Source organism: Myxine glutinosa, chromosome 7 (assembly GCF_964187855.1).
Source record: "Myxine glutinosa chromosome 7, kmMyxGlut1.1, whole genome shotgun sequence".
In the NCBI taxonomy this organism is placed as follows: Eukaryota; Metazoa; Chordata; class Myxini; order Myxiniformes; family Myxinidae; genus Myxine; species Myxine glutinosa.
In genome coordinates, this window is record NC_136267.1 from 185,638,188 (window position 1) to 185,660,026 (window position 21,839).

General features: G+C 45.0%; 1 protein-coding gene across 3 annotated transcripts in view; it reads right to left on the minus strand.

Annotated features, from left to right (window-relative positions):
* Nucleotides 1–3,619: 3,619 nt before the first annotated feature.
* The window catches only part of TMEM101 (transmembrane protein 101), a 28,240-nt gene continuing 10,020 nt past the window's right edge, over nucleotides 3,620–21,839 (minus strand). For all 3 annotated transcript variants that reach the window (XM_068123724.2, XM_068123722.2, XM_068123723.2), the window contains exon 4: nucleotides 3,620–4,200. In XM_068123724.2, coding sequence (XP_067979825.1) covers nucleotides 3,895–4,200 — 306 coding nt within the window. In that variant the 3' untranslated portion in view covers nucleotides 3,620–3,894. The remainder of the gene's footprint in view (nucleotides 4,201–21,839) is intronic.

Sequence of the window (21,839 nt, forward strand, 5' to 3'; positions counted from 1 at the left end):
GTGTTATATAGAACAATATAAGCTATACATTCTGTTATTAACATCAATACAAACTATAAATTGCATTATACTAGCAACGGTACCCGCCCTAAGGGCGGGGCTTCAATTGGGAGGCCCAAATGAAAAGGTAAAATATCAGTAAGAATAATGCGTAAGAATAAGAATATATGACAGCGTAAGAATAATGTTTAATGATCATGAAATGAATGAATGAATGAATAATGCCATGGTGTCGCGTTGGCAGCAGTGACAATATAAAAATGTTTGCCAAGAACTTCAAAGAGAGAAAAGGAACTTTTATCAGCAATGTCGTCTATCCTGAAGTTCTAAGCTGAAGAAGAGGTACAAAATCATTCCATTTTTTTTACCTAAAGAAAAGCGTACAGTTGATGTCACGATTTGAAACACGATGGAATAATATTTGCCGATATGAACAGTGATGTGGTTTTTTTAAAATTGAAATTCTAAAAATACTGTTTAGATTTTGATGATTTGCATGTGATATTTAACGGATGTTTATATAAATCGCACCTCCAAATTTAAGCCCCGCCCATAGGGCGGGTACCGTTGCTCGTGGTCACAATGTCACAAATAACAAGCTTCAACATGGTAACAATGCGACAAATAACAAGCTTGAATATGGTAACAATGCCACAAATAACAAGCTTCAATATGGTAACGTCATAAATAACAAGCTTCAATATGGTAACAATGTCACAAATAACAAGCTTCAATATGGAAACGATGCCACAAATAATGAGCTTCAATATGGTAACAATGCCACAAATAACAAGCTTCAATATGGTAACAATGTCACAAATAACAAGCTTCAATATGGTCACAATGTCACAAATAACAAGCTTCAATATGGTAACGTCACAAATAACAATCTTCAATATGGTCACAATGTCACAAATAACACGCTTCAATATGGTAACAATGCCACAAATAACAAGCTTCAATATGGTAACAATGCCAAAAATAACAAGCTTCCATATGGTAACAAAGTCACAAATAACAAGCTTCAATATGGTAACAATGCCAAAAATAACAAGCTTCCATATGGTAACAAAGTCACAAATAACAAGCTTCAATATGGTAACAATGCCACAAATAACAAGCTTCAATATGGTAACGTCATAAATAACAAGCTTCAATATGGTAACAATGTCACAAATAACAAGCTTCAATATGGAAACGATGCCACAAATAATGAGCTTCAATATGGTAACAATGCCACAAATAACAAGCTTCAATATGGTCACAATGTCACAAATAACAAGCTTCAATATGGTAACGTCACAAATAACAATCTTCAATATGGTCACAATGTCACAAATAACACGCTTCAATATGGTAACAATGCCACAAATAACAAGCTTCAATATGGTAACAATGCCAAAAATAACAAGCTTCCATATGGTAACAAAGTCACAAATAACAAGCTTCAATATGGTAACAATGCCACAAATAACAAGCTTCAATTTGGTAACAATGCCAAAAATAACAAGCTTCCATATGGTAACAAAGTCACAAATAACAATCTTCAATATGGTCACAATGTCACAAATAACACGCTTCAATATGGTAACAATGCCACAAATAACAAGCTTCAATATGGTAACAATGCCAAAAATAACAAGCTTCCATATGGTAACAAAGTCACAAATAACAATCTTCAATATGGGAACAAAGTCACAAATAACAAGCTTCAATATGGGAACAATGCCACAAATAACAAGCTTCAATATGGTAACGTCACAAATAACAATCTTCAATATGGTCACAATGTCACAAATAACAAGCTTCAATATGGTAACAATGCCACAAATACCGAGCTTCAATATGGTAACAATGCCACAAATAACAAGCTTCAATATGGTAACGTCACAAATAACAATCTTCAATATGGTCACAATGTCACAAATAACAAGCTTCAATATGGTAACAATGTCACAAATAACAAGCTTCAATATGGTAACAATGCCACAAATAACAAGCTTCAATATGGTAACAATGCCAAAAATAACAAGCTTCCATATGGTAACAAAGTCACAAATAACAAGCTTCAATATGGTAACAATGCCACAAATAACAAGCTTCAATATGGTAACAATGTCACAAATAACAAGCTTCAATATGGTAACAATGCCACAAATAACAAGCTTCAATATGGTAACAATGCCACAAATAACAAGCTTCAATATGGTAACAATGTCACAAATAACAAGCTTCAATATGGTAACAATGCCAAAAATAACAAGCTTCCATATGGTAACAAAGTCACAAATAACAAGCTTCAATATGGTAACAATGTCACAAATAACAAGCTTCAATATGGTAACAATGCCAAAAATAACAAGCTTCCATATGGTAACAAAGTCACAAATAACAAGCTTCAATATGGTAACAATGCCACAAATAACAAGCTTCAATATGGTAACAATGTCACAAATAACAAGCTTCAATATGGTAACAATGCCACAAATAACAAGCTTCAATATGGTAACAATGTCACAAATAACAAGCTTCAACATGGTAACAATGCGACAAATAACAAGCTTGAATATGGTAACAATGCCACAAATAACAAGCTTCAATATGGTAACGTCACAAATAACAAGCTTCAATATGGAAACGATGCCACAAATAATGAGCTTCAATATGGTAACAATGCCACAAATAACAAGCTTCAATATGGTAACAATGCCACAAATAACAAGCTTCAATATGGTAACAATGCCACAAATAACAAGCTTCAATATGGTAACAATGCCACAAATAACAAGCTTCAATATGGTAACAATGCCACAAATAACAAGCTTCAATATGGTAACAATGTCACAAATAACAAGCTTCAATATGGTAACAATGCCACAAATAACAAGCTTCCATATGGTAACAATGCCACAAATAACAAGCTTCCATATGGTAACAATGCCACAAATAACAAGCTTCAATATGGTAACAATGCCACAAATAACAAGCTTCAATATGGTAACAATGCCACAAATAACAAGCTTCAATATGGTAACAACGTTACCCATAACAAGCTTCAATGCGATCTGGGTAAAATGACTGTTATGAGGTAATGCACATGATTAACTGACAAGTTCCAATGATATTGCTCAAGGAAGAAGAAGATTGTGCAACACAAGGTATCACAAATAGTGCGATACAAGTTCAAAAACATCGGCCTTGATGAGACGTTCAAAGCATTTGCATTTAAATGGGGAATTTCTCATTTGGACAAGCAATTGGAAAAGGCACCAGAAATAATACAAGGCGAGACAATCTGTTGGGTAGGCCAAAGATTTACGACGAGCTTCATACATATACATGACGTACAAATTTAAGGAGCATCTCTAGTTTGTCCTTCCCACTTCCCACAACCGTCTTCTCCCTTCTCTGCATAAAAACAACAATCAAACCGTGTATAAGCACGCGGATGCTCATTAACAAGGTGGCATACCTGTCTGTTTCATCGTATTGGAATTTCGCAGGAGCGAAACCATAACAAGTCTTTTTGGCAATCACGACAATCTCATTTCGGAGTGAGCGCATCGTCCTACAACACAATCTCTCTCAAGCATGCACGTCTTCCAAAAGCCATTTCTGGTGGACTACTGACACAGGCTCGACTGGAATTAATTAAATAAATAAATAAATAATGCATTTTAAGAAAAGCTGACAAGAGGAGAAAGTTATATATTATATCATATTCCCGACACAGCACCAATTGTATCCTCCAACTACAATTAATGATGTTCAAAATCATGGGAACAGTTGTGAATTGACGATGCGAGTTTCATTCCTACATTGGTCATTGAATTCAGTGGTAAAATGATGGCACCAAATCATCGCAGGTAATGTTTTCAGCAAGTAGCACCAGCTTCATCCTTCCGAGGCAAGCACGAGCATGGCACCCAGAATGCCGACGTCAAAGCCAGCGAGTCTCAGCTGGCCCCAAAATTCAAACTTGCGCCGACCGTGCCAGTAGTCCATGTTCCCCGAGGTGAGCAGAGTGACCGGAGGGAGTAGGATAGCCAGCAGCTGTCCGGCACGCTGCACCTGCCATCCAGCGACCAAGCACAACGCCAAAATCGAGTAGAGGGCGACAAAGGTCGAAGGCAAGAGCTCCCAGCCCATGGCGGCACCATACACTGCACGGTCATCCGTGCTGTGCTGAAGCGCGTACGCCTGTGGAGTGAAGAAACAGGGGGAATGTTAGCAAAGCTATCATGATCAGAAATGTGTACAAGAAATGACATTAGACGGTATATGAATATGGCCAAGTGCTAGAGGGATAAACGCGCTGTGGCCCAACTGCTCTCAAGACAACAAACACAACGAACCCATATTTCCTTCCGATAGAGCCGGTAGCCAACTGGGCATCCTCCATCGCGCAAAATCTTTCCTTGGCACAGCTGAACTATCCACCTGCAAGGCCTTCATTTGCAGCTTGATGCAGGCCTGCTACCCCCTCTGTGCTGGCACCTCTGCCCCACACCTTGCTCAGCTTGATGCCATGGAAACCAAGGCTTTCAGCATCATTGGTTTCTCATGCGACGAAGGTGAGTCTCTGGGCCTTCACTTTCACACTGCAGACAGGTCACTGGTCTCTCTGTCTTCCAACACCTCCTTTCTGGCCTTGTAACCTCTGCGCTTTTCGTGCTCTGCCCCCCAATGCCCACTTCCCAACGATTCTGAAGGGCACCGTCTGCTAATAACCCCATTCTGGTGAAACCCCAAAAAACTGGAATCACTGCTCACCTCCACTCATTCCTGCTCACCTCCACTCCTGTGGAACCAACTGCTTCAGTCTCGTCAATCTCATTGTTCCCTCCAGGGTTTCAAAACAGCTGTTCACCACCATTTCAGGTCATCCCCTATCCACAACCATGATCTTCTCTACACCCATTAACCCTCCCCAAGCCCACCTCTTTCCAAGTTTCCAGTTTTTCCCCCTTCTTTGATTGAGAGTGTATGGCTCTGTCCATGTTGTTCATTCACCTGCTGTGTTCTCTCCTAGCCCCCATTCTTCCTCACATCCATTATTTCTCAATGTCTCCCTCTATTTTTAACTCAACTGGACTACCGTCCAGTTGAGTTCATCACATACTGAACCCTCCGGCGTCCGTCGTCCGTTAACTTTTCGACGTTAACACTCCAGCGTCCACAAATATCAACCGATTCTGATCAAACTTGACGTGCAGCATCCTTACCCCGAGGACCAGGTTGGTATTACAATTCAGCCCGATCCTTTGAAAAATGGCGGACTTATGCGACCATTTTGTTTTTGATCATGAAAACGACGTTAACACTCTCGCGTCCACAAATATTAACAGATTTTGATCAAACTTAGAATGTTTAACCCTTACCACACAAGGTAGGTTGTTATTGCATTCCAACCCGATCCGTCACAAAATGGCCGCCATATTGTTTTCAGCTCCGAAACGACGTTAAGACTCTAACGTCCACAAATATTTATGGATTTTGATCAAACTTGGTGTGTGAGACTCTTACCACACAAGGTAGGTTGCTATCGCATGTCAACCCGATCTGTCACAAAATGGCCGCCATAGGCCGGCATATACAAGTATAAGAATACAAGGACCTTAAAATTATTGCACAAGGTTGTTGGCTTTTCATTTAAGTCAAATCTAGTACAGACAACTGACCTACTTTAAAGTTGTCCAGTCAGTTCAGTTGAGTTCTGCTTCCCTGGAAGCTCTAGTTTTCTATGTTGTGGACATTTTATCCATTACCCAGTCAGTGCCCTCCTCCCCCAACCCTCCTCCTCCTCCTCCTCCTTCTACTGTTCTTTACCTCCGCCACCAAAGGTGGATGCAGGTTATGTTTTCGCCCCAGTCTGTTTGTCAACAGCATATCTCAAAAAGTTGTGGACGGATTCGGACGAAATTTGGTGGACAGGTTAGACTTGACGGACAGGTTGGTTTGTAGGTTGGGTATGTGACAAGGACGAAATGATTAGATTGTGATGAAGATCCGGATCTGAGAATTTTTTTATTCCATAATTTGATTGAAAGACGGAATTTAAGCAAAATTCCCAGATTCTTGTTCAGTGAGAAAAGGCGAATAAAATGACTGTATTATATGAATTATAGATTATTTTTTTTAATGACAGCTAATCGCCTGAGGAAAAGGAGCACATCTTCAAAGTTCTGAGGTGGAAATCACACAATTCTACTGAATGGAATTTCATTATTTGATGTGGTCTCCTCCTCAGTGACCATGCCATCTTTGTAATGACTTTCATCTAGATGCTGATGTACATTATTTAGACACAATATACTGATGTAGTTTAAAAAAAAGACAACGTACAGTAAAGGAAGTGTTACTAAATGAATACACATCGTTTCACTGTGCATATGATACTTGCTACGTAATGTGTGAGATTTTTTGTAGCACTGCGGCCCATGGGGCTGTAAATACACCCTCCCACCCCGTGTTAAGTGCGGTTGTACCATATAAGCTGTTACGAAGATCTCCCTCAGGATGATATTTTAAGACAGATTGCAGATCACATATTTCAACCAACCCATCATCCAAATGCCATGAAAGAGGAAAAGGCTTTCAACGTCGTTAAACTTGTGTTTCGTATTACAGCATTGGGTGGAAGATTGCGAAACCTTTTTCGTCTATTTAAGAAAACATCACGCTGAAAGGCAGAACACTCCACAGGGAGCTATTTATGGTGCTAGGGGCACAAGCAAGTGCCAGGAGATACTCTCACATAGCATATAAAATAAAATGTTTTAACACTTTTGGTCACCCTTGGGGGTGGCGGGAGAGAGGGGGGAGATGGGTTAAAACAAGACCGAAAGTCTAACAGCGGCGTAGCCGGGCTTGTTTAATACTTTCGTTGAAGAGGACCGTATGACCTGGGTGGGGATACCTGTTAGCAAATAATGTAAGTGCTGTATTAAATTTTTTGACTGAGGTGAAGGTGTTTGAGGTGAATGAGTTTGAGGTGAAGGTGGGAGTGCATCAGGGGTCGGTACTAAGTCCACTACTATTTGTAGCTGTGATGGAGGTGCTGGCTCAGACCGTAAAGGAGGGTTTACCGTGGGAGTTGTTGTATGCAGATGATCTGGTGTTGATTGCGGAAAGTATGGATGGACTGAAGGAAAAGATGAACACGTGGAAGGAATGTATGGAGACAAAAGGTCTGAAGGTGAATATCGGAAAGACGAAGGTGATGGCAAGTGGTAAAGCATGTGGTGAGGTGGAAAGAACTGGGAAGTGGCCCTGTGCTGTGTGTAGGAAGGGTGTCAGAGTGAACTCCATTCAGTGTACAATGTGCGCTGAGTGGGTTCATCAAAAATGTAGTGGTCTGAGAGGGTCATTAACCAGTGTGGCAGCTACATTCAAATGTAAGGTGTGCACAGAGGGAGCTGCAGATGGAGGAAATGTTGAGTTGGATCTTGGAGACGGTGTGAAGCTGGAAGGTGTGAAAACATTTTGCTACCTCGGAGACATGCTGAATGGAGAAGGTGGATCAGACTCGGCAACGGTTGCTCGAGTGAGATGTGCATGGAAGAAGTTTCGGGAATTGAGTGGCGTGCTGATGATGAGGGGAGTGTCGTTGAAGCTGAAGGGAAAGGTGTATGCTGCATGTGTGAGAAGTGTTATGATTTATGGGAGCGAGACATGGGTAATGAACGTAGAGCAGCAACGAAGGTTGGAAAGGGTGGAAATGCGAATGGTTCGACGGATGTGCGGAGTATCGTTGAGAGAGAGGAAGACAAATGATGAATTGCGAAAGATGATGGGAATAGAGCCTGTGATTGATGCTGTGAAGAGGAACAGGTTGAGATGGTTTGGTCATGTGTTGAGGAAGGATGAAAGTGACTGGTTGAGAAGAGTGATGGAAATGAATGTAGAAGGAAGTAGAAGACGGGGAAGACCGAGAAAGACTTGGCTAAAGATGGTGGAAGAAGAAATGCGGGCAAGGGGGTTAACAAGGAGAGATGCAGAAAATAGGGCAAAATGGAGAAGATTGTCATGGGGACCGCAAGGCTAACCCCCACTCTAGCAGGGAAAATGGCCTTTTAAAATGCATGTTGTTGTTGTTGTTGTAGTTAGTTGCACCACAACATGTAGCCTCGCGATAGATAGTAGGCATGGACAGCCGGTTCGTGAATGACTTGGGTAAAAAAAACGGTGAATGCCAAACGATGAATGAATGAATGAATGATCGTTTTAAGGCCATTTTTCCCCGCTAGAGCGGGGATAGCCTTGCGGGCCCCATGACAATCATGGTTCCCTGTTTGAGGCAATGTTTTTATGGCCGGATGCCCTTCCTGACGCCAACCCTTAGTCGCCTCTTACGATGTGCAGGGATACGGTGTACCTATTCTAAATCGGGGTACACACCGTGATCATTCATCCCAGCAAGCTGGTGCTCAATTTGCCGACCTCGGAAGGATGACAGGCTGAGTCAACCCCCCTGGCGTTAATTGAGCGATCGACCGGGATTCGAACCCAGGATCCTAGGATCCCAAGCCGGCACCCTAACCGCTAAGCCAACGCCAGGCTGTATGAACCAGTTCCACAAGCAGACATGCCAAGTCCAAGCCATGACACTACCTCCACCATGCTTCACAGATGACGTAGTATGTTTTGGATCAAATGCAGTTCCTTCTTTTCTCCACACTTTCACATTTCCATCACTTTGGTAAAAGTTTATCTTGGTGTAATCTGTGCATAAAACTTTGTTCCAGAACTCTACCGGCACACCTCTGTAGTTCTTGGCAAATTGTAATCTGGCCTTTCTATTTTTGGTGCTGATGAGAGGTTTACATCTTGCTGCGTAGCCTTTGTAATTCTGCTGTTGAAGACTTCTGTGAACGATAGATTGTGATACTTTCACCCCTGCACTGCGGAGGTTGTTGGTGATGTTATTGACAGTTGGTTAAGGGTTTTTCTTCACAACTCTGATGATTTCTCTGTCATCTGCAGGTGTTTTCAACTGCAGGTTTTCCTTGCCCGACCTCACCGTTGTCTATTGCTAAGTAGACTGGTTCTTTCTTTCTTTTTCAAGATATTCCAAATTGTTGTATTTGTTAATCCCAATTTTTGTGTTATGGTTCTAATTTAATTATTCTGCTTTTTCAGGTTCCAAATTGCTTGCTTTTCTTTCATATAGTCTTCTTGTTGATTTATGCAAACTGACTCCAACGACAGACTCCCAAGGAAAAAGCAAAGGCTAAAACCAAGACTAGACAAACACAGCTCTTTTCCATATGAACAATCAATGCAACAGGAAACACCTGTCACTCATTTGCTCCAATACTTATTCTTACCTGAAATAGTGGGACTGAACATACAAAGTGCACTTGTTCTACAATAGTAACACATAAATGCATATAAATACCAAGAAATAAAATCCGACCTTCTGTACTCTGGCCTCATATTCATATTTTGATCTCAAATCTAAATTTATTGAGTATATAACAAAAACATCAAATTTGACTTCACTTTTCCAATACTCATGGAGGACACTGTATATACAGTGCATTCAGAAAGTATTCAGACCCCTTCACTTTTTTCACATTTTGTTATGTTGCAGCCTTATGCTGAATTCGTTTAAATTCATTTTTTCCATCATCAATCTGCACTCAATACCCCATAATGGCAAAGAGAAAACAGGATTTTAGAAAGCTTTGCAGATTTATTAAAAAGAAAAAACTGAAATATCACATTTACATAAGTATTCAGACCCTTTGCTATGACACTTGAAATTTAGACGGAAGCCTCTCAGTGAAAGACACATGAAAGCCCGCTTGGAGTTTGCAAAAAAGCACCTATAGGGCTCTGACTGTGAGAAACAAGATTCTGTGGTCTGATGAAACCAAGATTGAACTGTTTGGCTTCCGTCTGGCCACTCTGCCAGAAAGCCCAGATCGGTGAGGTGTTGCAGTGATGGTTGTCCTTCTGGAAGTTTCTCCCATCTCCACACAGGATCTCTGGAGCTCAGCCAGAGTGACCATCGGGTTATTGGTCACCTCTCGTACCAAGGCCCTTCTCCCCCGATTGCTCAGTTTGGCCGGGCGGCCAGCTCTAGGAAGAGTCCTGGTTGTTCCAAACTTCTTCCATTTAAGAATTATGGAGGCCACTGTGCTCTTGGGAACCTTCAATACAGCAGAATTTTTTTTGGACTTCCCCAGATCTGTGCCTCGACACAATCCTGTCTCTGAGCTCTGCCGGCAGTTCCTTCGACCTCATGGCTTGGTTTTTGCTCTGATATGCATTGCCAGCTGTGAGACCTTATATAGACAGGTGTGTGCCTTTCCAAATCATGTCCAATCAATTGAATTTACCACAGGTGGACTCCAATCAAGGTGTAGAAACATTTCAAAGATGATCAAGAGAAATGGGAGGTACCTGAGCTAAATTTCAAGTGTCATAGCAAAGGGTATGAATACTTATGTCAATGTGATATTTCAGTTTTTTCTTTTTAATAAATTTGCAAAACTTTCTAAAATCCTGTTTTCACTTTGTCATTTTGGGGTATTGAGTGTAGATTGATGAGGGAAAAATGAATTTAAACGATTTCAGTATGAGGCTGCAACATAACAAAATGTGAAAAAAGTGAAGGGGTCTGAATACTTTCTGAATGCACTGTGTATATATATATATATAGTGGCCTACACCAGCTGCATGGGACTTGGGCAGAGGCAAAGCAGTTTTAGAATCCAAAATCCAAAGATGTTTGGTAATTGTCATGGGACACGAGCAAGTCAGAGGAGGGAGACCAGTGGTGCGAAGAATGCATTACAGCCTGAACATTTCCCTTGTCATCAAAACGGGCAGAGTGCAACCAGCTGCTCAGAGGCAGTGAAGGGGCAATCACATGTGTTGTCATGTAAAACAGAATTACAATTTTTTAATGGAACTGTGAAGTGAAACGTTTCGAGAATCAAAATCCATGTTTGGCATTCTATGTCGTATGAATCAGATGGCAATGTAAACACAGGGTGAAAAAAATAAAATATGCAGGCAATGTTTCTTTGAACCTGTGATGGCCTATCATCAACAACAACACTAGCACTTGTTTTTAGGGAATAAGTGCCAAAAATTCATCATCATCATCATCATGAACAATACTGATCTTTGTAGGGCCATTGTCCCCATGATTTTCATGGATAGGTTTCACAAGGTACATTTGTACAGTATTGTGCCTATTTTAAAATTTACATATATGCAGTACAGTATTTCACTACATTTTAAAAAGTAAAATCTCCATTTACAATGTACTCGTGAGACGTGTCCAGGCTCGGAGTCCCCACGGCTTAATTTGTTCGGCCAGGGCACATGAGCACCGCTGTGGTTCGTGTGCCCAGGCCATGGAAACGGGCCGCTGGAACAGACCTGGAGACGCAAAGCAGCAGGAGCTGCCGGCTCAGGACCCGGGACCACATGCACTGAACCGCAAATGATGGTTAACTCGTTTGGTCAACCTCTGAGCATTAATCTCATTATTCTTTTATAACTGATTCAAATTGAACTGAATTTATAACTGAAACCAAAGCTTTCAGAATCATTGGAATCTCCCGTGATGAAGCTATCTCCGAGGGCCTTTCACTCACTCACCGCAGGCAGGTTGGTGGTCTTTCTGTCTTATACCGACTCCTCTCCGGCCTTGCTCCCCCAGCTCTCTCTGTGCTCTGTCCCCCAAATATTCTTGCAGGTCAGCCAGCAAGATCAGCCAGCAACCCTCTGATGGTTAAACTGCCGAAATCTCGGCTCTCTGCTCACCTTCACTCTTTCATTCCTCTTTTCTCCCGCCTCTGGAACAAACTCCCTCACTCCCTTCAATCCCACTCCTCCCTCCAGGTCTTTAAAACAGCTGTTCACCACCATCTCTTATCTTCCCCCATCCAAAACCTTGATCTTTTCTACCCCCGCTAATTCACCCCAGATCCACCTTGTTTGAAATTCCAACTTCTTTCCTGGAAGTCCTGGGAGTGTCCATATGTTTTATACCTCTCCCACTCCCCCTTCCCAATCCCCCCCACCCCCAAAGCCCTCTCTCTCCCACAGATCTCTCGATGTCCCTACTCTCAGATGTTGTGTTTGTGTTCCTCCCCCTCTCGCCCCATCTTGTCTACCGCTCCCGATGTTATATGTTTTATGTGTCGGTTTGTCTTTCTGTGTGATTTATGTTCGCTCTTTCACGAGGCTCGATCTTGTATACAAAAAAAAAAAAAAAAAAAATTTTATGGGATGAAACATATAAAGCAAAGTAGCAAATAAACAGTAATTGTAATATTATTGAAGCTTTTCCCAAATTGCAGGTCTTTAAGAACAGACTAATTTGAGTTATCATCGTCACTAAGTCAGCATCTTTCCTTTTTATGTCTGCTCACCGAAGGTGGATGGAGGTTACGTTTTCACCCCTGTCTGTTTGTCTTTTGTTTGTTTGTTTGTGCGCAGGATATCTCAAAAAGTTATGGACGGATTCAGATTAAATTTGGTGAACAGGGTGGGTGTGTGACAATGACGAATTGATTCGATTTTAGTGAAGATCCGGGTCCAAATACTATAATTTTTTTCGTGATTCTTTATCATTGAGAGATGGGGCCAAAAACGATATATAGTATGATATCTAAAAAAGTTGTGGACGAGTTACAACAAAACTTTTCTTTTTCTTAAATGGTCTAGGCTCATGGAAGAGCTGGGACACAGAACATATCAGGACACAACATAAAGGAACAGCAGGAGACAGGGGAAACGCCAATAGCAGGGCAGAGGGAGAAGGTAGACTGAGACAGACAAACAAGCAGGTAACGCAGGTAACGATGTGGAGTAGGGTAAAACGCAAGGGGTGGACAAGATGGATACATCAGCAAAATTTTGAGAGGGGTGAGAGTGATTTAACGGGTGTCGAAAAGATCATGGGTTGGGATGGGGGTGACCTGAGATGGTAGTAAACAAAACACAACAACAACATGCATTTTAAGGCCATTTTCCCTGCTAGAGCGGGGGTTAGCCTTGCGGTCCCCATGACAATCTTCTCCATTTTGCCCTATTTTCTGCATCTCTCCTTGTTAACCCCCTTGCCCGCATTTCTTCTTCCACCATCTTTCGCCAAGTCTTTCTCGGTCTTCCCCGTCCTCTACTTCCTTCTACATTCATTTCCATCACTCTTCTCAACCAGTCACTTTCATCCTTCCTCAACACATGACCAAACCATCTCAACCTGTTCCTCTTCACAGCATCAATCACAGGCTCTATTCCCATCATCTTTCGCAATTCATCATTTGTCTTCCTCTCTCTCAACGACACTCCGCACATCCATCGAACCATTCGCATTTCCACCCTTCGTTGCTGCTCCACATTCATTACCCATGTCTCGCTCCCATAAATCATAATACTTCTCACACATGCAGCATACACCTTTCCCTTCAGCTTCAACGACACTCCCCTCCTCATCAGCACGCCACTCAGTTCCCGAAACTTCTTCCATGCACATCTCACTCTTGCAACCGTTGCCGAGTCTGATCCACCTTCTCCATTCAGCATGTCTCCGAGGTGGCAAAATGTTTTCACACCTTCCAGCTTCACGCCGTCTCCAAGATCCAACTCAGCATTTCCTCCATCTGCAGCTCCCTCTGTGCACACCTTACATTTGAATGTAGCTGCCACACTGGTTAATGACCCTCTCAGACCACTACATTTTTGATGAACCCACTCAGCGCACATTGTACATTGAATGGAGTTCACTCCGACACCCTTCCTGCACACAGCACATGGCCACTTCCCAGTTCTTTCCACCTCACCACATGCTTTACCACTTGCCATCACCTTCGTCTTTCCTATATTCACCTTCAGACCTTTTGATGGTATGGTAGTAAACCATATTATGGTAGTAATATGGTATGGTAGTAAACCATATTATGGTAGTAATATGGTATGGTAGTATGGTATGGTATGGTAGTAAACCATATGGTAGTAAACCATTTTGATGGTATGGTAGTAATAGATGGTCGTAAACAGCTGTCTTGAAATCCCGGAGGGAAGAATGGGATCGAAGAGAGTGTGGAAGGAGATCCCACAGGCGAGAAAAGAGAGGAATAAATATGTGGAGGTGAGCAGTGGTTCTGGGTTTCAGCAGTTTCACTAAGAGGTGGTTGCAGGTGGATCAAGTGTGTCCAGCAGATACACTACATGACCAAAAGTATGTGGACACCCGCACATCAAACATCTCATTCCAAAATCATGGGAATTAATATGGAGTTGATCCCTCCCCCCTTTGCTGTTAAAACAGTCTCCACTCTTCTGGGAATGTTTTCCACTAGATGTTGGAACATTGCTGCGGGGATTTGCTTCCATTCAGCTCCAAGAGCATGAGTGAGGTCGGGCACTGATGTTGGGCGATTAGGCCTGGCTTGCAGTCGGTGTTCCAATTCATCCCAAAGGTGTTTGATGGGGTTGAGGTCAGGGCTCTGTGCAGGCCAGTCAAGTTCTTCCACGCTGATCTCGACAAACCATTTCTGTATGGACCTCGCTTTGTGCACGGGGGCGTCATGCTGAAACAGGAAAGGGCCTTCCCCAAACTGTTGCCACGAAGTTGGAAGCACACAATTGTCTAAAATGTTAATGTATGCTGTAGCATGAAGATTTCCCTTCCCTGGAACTAAGGGGCCTAGCCCGAACCATGAAATACAGCCCCAGACCATAATTCCTCCTCCACCAAACTTTACAGTTGGCACTATGCATTCAGGCAGGTAGCGGTCTCCTGGCATCCGCCAAACGCAAATTTGTCCGTCGGACTGCCAGATGGTGAAGCATGTTTTATCACTCCAGAGAACGTGTTTCCACTGCTCCAGAGTCCAATGGCGGTGAGCTTTACACCATTCCAGTAGATGCTTGGCATTGCGGATGGTGATCTTAGGCTTGTGTGCGGCTGCTCAGCCATGGAAGCCCATTTAATGAAGCTCTCGATGAACAGTTGTTGTGCCGATGTTGCTTCCAGAGGCATTTTGGAACTCGGTAGTGAGTGTTGCAACCGAGGACAGACTATTTTTACATGCTACGCGCTTCATCACTTGGCGATCCCATTATGTGAGGTTGTGTGGCCTACCACTACGCGGCTGAGCTGTTCTTACTCCGAGACGTTTCCACTTCACAATAACAGCACTTACAGTTGAACGGGGCAGCTCGAGCAGGGCAGAAATTTGAAGAACTGACTTGTTGGAAAGGTGGCATAATATGACGGTGCCACGTTGAAAGTCACTGAGCTTTTCAGTACGGCCCATTCTCCTGCCAATGTTTGTCTACGGAGATTGCATGGCTGTGTGCTTGATAAAATATACCTGTCAACAATGGGGGTGGCTGAAACAACTGAATTCACTAATTAGAAGGGGTGTCTGCATACTTTTGATCATGTAGTATACTTGGGGGGAAGGGGGGCAGGGGAACAGAGCACAGATAGGGCAGAGGGTGCAAGACAAAAAAACTAGGCAGAAAAAGACAGAGGGACCAACGACCTGTCGGCGATGGCGAAGTGATAGGTCCACAGACTTGGCTTCATTGCGAGAGATTCCAATGATCTTGAAGGACTTGGTTTCCACGGTGTTAAGTCAAGCAATATGTGAGGCAGGAGAGCCAGACCAGAGGGGAGAGCAGTACTGCAGATGAAAGCCTTGTAGGTGCATCGAAGCTCAGGTGTGCCAAGGAAGGACGAAGCATGACGGAGGGTACCCAGTTGGGGTCTGGCTTTGCAGGTTTCCATTGGCAGAAATCTGGAACGGAAAGTTCACAGATTGAGTCAGGCCCATGAAGCCACAGAATTCCTATGCTGCCATGGCATGGCTGGTGAGAGAAGTACCAACACCCATCCAATTGGCATAACCACATTTTAGAACGAGAGTTGGGTGAGTGGACAAAAGTTGGTCCATTTTGTCTGAGAGAGTTTTTGATGTAAGGTGCAACTCCACTGACATGACTGGGTTCAGGCCTATCAGAGTGGAGGAGACAATAGCCAGCAAGAGACACTAATAAGTCAGGGATATCCTGACCGAGGAGGTAGTCTGTTAAACAGACGATGTGTGATTTATCAGCAATGACCTAGATTGAAAGATATCAGGCTGGAGCTGAGGCCTCGGATGTTTAAGGTCCACACAGTCCGGCAGATGGGAGAAGGGGCTGTTGGTGGGCTGGGGAAGCTGGGAGGGTGTGAAGGCGGGGTCGGGGGGAGGTGTGGGGAGCTTGCAGGGTGCAGGCATATGGGGCAAGCTGGGAGGGTGCAGGAAGAGACGGATTTATGGCAGGGGTGGGGTGAATTTGTCCCCTCCCTCCAGGTCTCTAAAAACAGCTGTTCACCACCATCTCTTATCTCCCCCCATCCAAAACCTTGATCTTGTCTACCTCCGGGAATCCACCCCCTTCAAATTCCATTTTATTTCCTGAAAGTCCTTGTAGTGTCCATCTAGTTTATCCCGTGTACCCGCCCCATAACAAGACCGAAAGTCTAGCAGCTGCATAGCCGGGCTTGTAAAATATTATAAACCACAAACACACACGATTCGCTTTTTAAACAGTCGCCAATGTTGTTTATAACATTAAACAAAGAAATTTGGAAGAATCCAGACATCCCCGAGGTAAGTTTTACTTCCAGAACTGAGGGAAGATCTACTGTAATCTAGATTATACCCCACAAGGGTTGGGTACGTACCGTTTTGTTGCAAGAGCCGTTTTGTTGCATTCATTTGAATTATAATGGTTATAATACATTTTACTCTGTATGTCTCAATTGCACCATTATACAGGGAACATGTAGGTGCTAATAGTTCTTCTGTCAAAATGGCTGCCAGTAGCTTAAGACGGCAAGATTAAAATTGCCAAACACGTTATTTATTTAGTTTAGACCAAAAATAACTAAAAACACATTGTCAAGAACCTCTATGAAATTTCCACGAGAGCCTATTTCATGACAGAACAACATAGAGGATAACGGAGTAAAACTCCAAAAAAACGATATTTTTTTTCATATATCTATTGTTACGGAAACGGAGTACGGCGCTCCCCCTTAGCAAGGGGGGGTTAATCCCCCTTCTATTTGCACTGGCCGTCTCCGATCCTGAAGCTACCCCGCTCCACAAGGCAGGGGGGTAACTCCGCTCGAACCCCGGACAAGATGTTATTGGCCGAGCGGTTTTTAGCAGCCCACGGTTCGAGCCATTTAACAAGGACTAAACCCGATTCTTAAACGTTGGCCGAAATCGCGCCACAGGTACTCAATGGGGGAAATCACAAAGCCGAACGGATGTGAAGGAAAAAAGGCAAGGGTAGGAAGAACAGGGATTTATTAACTAATTATGTAAAAATCAAAGAAACCAAGGGAGAAAGAAAGATACAAAAATAATTACAGAAGAGGAAGAAGACACAGTGCAATTCTAGCTCATCTACAGGCTTAACTTATTCCCAAGACAGAACAAACAAGACAAACTCACGTACACGAATGGGGAATTCTCAGGCAGGAATGGCGGGAAGGATGCGAAGGTGGGACCACAGGGCACAGCAAGCGGGTCCGCTCCGGGCGGGAAGCGAAGAGCCGGCAGTTCCTCGTATTCGGCTTTACACCGCACACTGGCAGGGTCACTCGCTGCCCCGTCAGGGCTTCACATGGCTGGTTGAAACGGGGCTGGTTGAAGCGGCTCTCTGCAGAAATCTCTCTTGTGCAGAACTCAGCTGGGTCACGCATCTCCTGGGTCACGCATCTGCCGCGAAAAGGCTTGCGCGGGCACTTATAGCCAACCAGGGCTGATGAGATACCATCACGGGCATGGCGCGCATTGATCTTGCCAATCCTATTCACTATTCTCCATTTCGGATCAAAACACTATCATCATCACAGTCCGCTATATCTGAGCCTCTCAGTATGTCATGACATCATTAAAACTCGGCTTCGCAAAGCCGAGCAATGAATTCGGGTGGTTTGGTCGCCTGCAGGTTGAGTCCGTCCGGCATTCGGTTCAGGGGAGGCGGTTTGGTCAGGCCGAGATTCCACGCACCATCTCGGCGCGGATCCTTGCGGTCTCCAGCCCGATGGCTCAATCTCGCCTGGTCGGAACCCCGTCCCCGCCAGGGGGCGAAGGTCCGACCTGGCCCCCCTCCCCAGGAATCGCGCCGATCGCCGCTCTGACGCGGCACCGACCATTCAGTGCGGGACCCAGCCCGAATCGCGCACGACGCTCCGAAGAGCGACGCGCTTACGGTCCCGGCCTGTCCTCGCTGCAAACAAAGCGCACCGCGCACCGAGTGCTCGCGTCGGCTATCCGTCGCCCTGAACGCTGCCCCGGTCAACGTCGATGCCTCCCGGACATGCTCACACCACTTGTTCCGTTTGTTGCTCATACATCTCATGCACTTCGTCAAGTCCACCATTGTACTCCCTGTTACACACCACACCTCTCGCGCACCCTCTTGCGCACGCTCGCCGTTCGCACACTTCCTCAACACACCTCCTCGCGCCCACTCCTCGGTCACATCCTCTGTGACAACCATGGGTGTGCACTCTTCTGCACACCCGATCACGCGCTTCGGTGCGCCCTCCCGCACACGCGCCACCACTAACTCAGGTGTACACTCTCGCACACGTTCCACCACCACCTTACTCTCCGGGTCACTCTCACCCTTGCACATACACTCCGTATCGCTCTCACTCTCTGTGTCACACTCCGTACACCCCGACGTGCATTCCCGCTCGCACTTGGTTTTACTCCCACACTTTATAACACACTCACTCGCCGACGCACACTTTTTCCTCACACGAGTGCCATTCTTTCGAACACCACGCACCACGGACCTCCCACAAACCCCCGGGTGCCATATTGACCCCAATCGCGCGACAATTCTTTTTTCGCCAAACATCCTTCTACAAAATCTTCCCGCACAATATACAGCACGACTCACCTGGGCGCTTCTTCTTCTTCGCTCCAACACCTGCAAACTTTCATTTGGGTTAATAAGCACAGCATCGTGATGTGAGCACAGACTTTGGGCGATTTCCATTCCTTCCTCCAACTGTTGCTCTTCTAAGTCTGTCGTCTCTACAATATCAATTCCCACTACTTGTTTTTCTTTATTCACCTCAACGACCGCTGGCTTTAATAAAATTTTCTCTACTTCAGCGGTCGCAGGCTGCCCCATACCCCAGGTCGCGATTTCTACCCCGGTCCAGTTACATGCGCTTTGCTTTACCTCGACCGTCGGCGCCCATAAATTTTCGTCTTCCAATTCAACCTTCCCCGGTGCTCCCGACATTTTTAAAATCCAATTTGACGGTCGTCGGCTTTTCTACATCTTGCGTCTTGTCCCTTATAGCTCTGGTCGCCTTGGCTACCCTTTGCTCCAGCTCTCTCAATCCGCGCTCCTCGACCCACGTTACCTCGTCGCGTACCCTTGGGACCTGCTCGCCCGACCTGCGCCTCATGTCCTCCATCATTTTTTTATTATCCCTTCTTGCCTCTGCTATCCGTTTTTCCACTTCACACCTGGATTCCTCCCTCAATTTTTCCAGATCACACCCGGATTCGTCTGACATGGCGTCCCTCTTCCAATTATACATCGACTCTTCCATGGAGGCCCTCATTTGTGACAGAAAATGGACCCAGCCCATTGGTGCAGCGGGCATGGCCGCCGCATCCATGTGCGAACCGCCGCCATTTTGTGCCTCTGCAACCACGTGCGCAAGGCCGCCATTTTGTGTGCCTGCAACCCCCACTACCGAATGCGCATTGCCTTCCTCCATTACTCCCAAATCCTCCCCTTGGTCCTGGGTCGACTCTACCCCCTGTTCTAGCTCCCCTACCGGCATCCGGTCGCCTTGATTATCCATGGCACGATTTAATTTAAATGTTTTATAGAATTTCGGCCGCTCGTAATTTTGAGTGCGTTAAGCGCACTTCGGGTCCGAATCTCGCTCCTGACACCAATTGTTACGGAAACGGGGACGGCGCTCCCCCTTAGCAAGGGGGGGGGGGGTTGATCCCCCTTCTATTTTCACTGGCCGTCTCAGATCCTGAAGCTACCCCGCTCCACAAGGCAGGGGGGTAACTCCGCTCGAACCCCGGACAAGATGTTATTGGCCGAGCGGTTTTTAGCAGCCCGCGGTTCGAGCCATTTAACAAGGACTAAACCCGATTCTTAAACGTTGGCCGAAATCGCGCCACAGGTACTCAATGGGGGAAATCACAAAGACGAACGGATGTGAAGGAAAAAAGGCAAAGGTAGGAAGAACAGGGATTTATTAACTAATTATGTACAAATCAAAGAAACCAAGGGAGAAAGAAAGATACGAAAATAATTACAGAAGAGGAAGAAGACAGTGCAATTCTAGCTTATCTACAGGCTTAACTTATTCCCAAGACAGAACAAACAAGACAAACTCACGTACACGAATGGGGAATTCTCAGGCAGGAATGGCGGGAAGGATGCGAAGGTGGGACCAGAGGGCACAGCAAGCGGGTCCGCTCCGGGCGGGAAGCGAAGAGCCGGCAGTTCCTCGTATTCGGCTTTACACCGCACACCGGCAGGGTCACTCGCTGCCCCGTCAGGGCTTCACGCGGCTGGTTGAAACGGGGCTGGTTGAAGCGGCTCTCTGCAGAAATCTCTCTTGTGCAGAACTTCAGACCAATCAGCCTTCTCCCAATTATCAGCAAAGTCATGGAATCCATCATTGCTTCAGATATGAAATCTTTCCTCTTCTCCAATGGCTTGATCTCTGATCATCAATTTGGTTTCAGACCTGGTCACTCTACTCTGGACATGCTGCTTCTGCTTTCTCAACAATGGATGGAGGTACTCAATGCCAAACAGGAAATTAGAGCTGTCTCCCTTGACATATCACGTGCCTTCGATACGGTCTGGCACCCCGCTCTGCTCACCAAACTCTCCTCTTTTGGTATCCATGGAAATCTCCACGCATGGCTGGTGGACTTCCTCTCTAGTCGTAGTCAACGTGTGGCCCTGAATGGGTTTCTCTCATCTTATCTTCCTGTTCAGGCTGGAGTTGCCCAAGGCAGTGTTCTGGGCCCTGTGCTTTTTCTGGTCTTCATCAATGATCTCTCTGACTCTCTTGAAAATCCTCTCTATCTCTTTGCTGATGACTCTACTCTCTGTCGCTCCATTCTTCATCCCTCAGATCGGCAGTCTGCAGCCTCCTCACTCTCTGCAGACCTGGACAAAATCACAGACTGGGCAAACAAGTGGCACATGTCTTTCAATCCTGACAAATCTCACACTCTTACGATGTCTCTCCGAAAAGACCGACTGGACAACCCTCCCATCCACTTTCTGAATAATCCTCTCCAAGAAGTTCTGTCACTCAAGCTTTTGGGTCTCACTATCTGCCATGATCTTTCCTGAGAAAACCACATTTCAAATCTGGCCTCCAAAGCCAGTCGCCGACTGGGCATCCTCCGTCGTGCGAAGTCCTTCCTTGGCACACCTGAGCTCCTCACCACATACAAGGCTTTCATCCGCAGCTCAATGGAATACTGCTCTCCCCTCTGGGCTGGTGCTCCTGCCTCACACCTAGCTCGTCTTCACGCTGTTGAAACCAAAGCATTCAGAATCATTGGAATCTCCCGCGATGAAGCGAACTCCAAGGGCCTCTCATTCACTCACCGCAGGCAGGTTGGTGGTCTTTCCGTCTTCTACCGACTCCTCTCTGGCCTTGCCCCCCAGCTCTCTCTGGGCTCTGTTCCACAAATATTCCTACAGGTCGCACAAGATCTGCCTGCAACCCTCTTATGGTTAAACTGCCAAAATCAAGACTCTCTGCTCACCTTCACTCCTTCATTCCT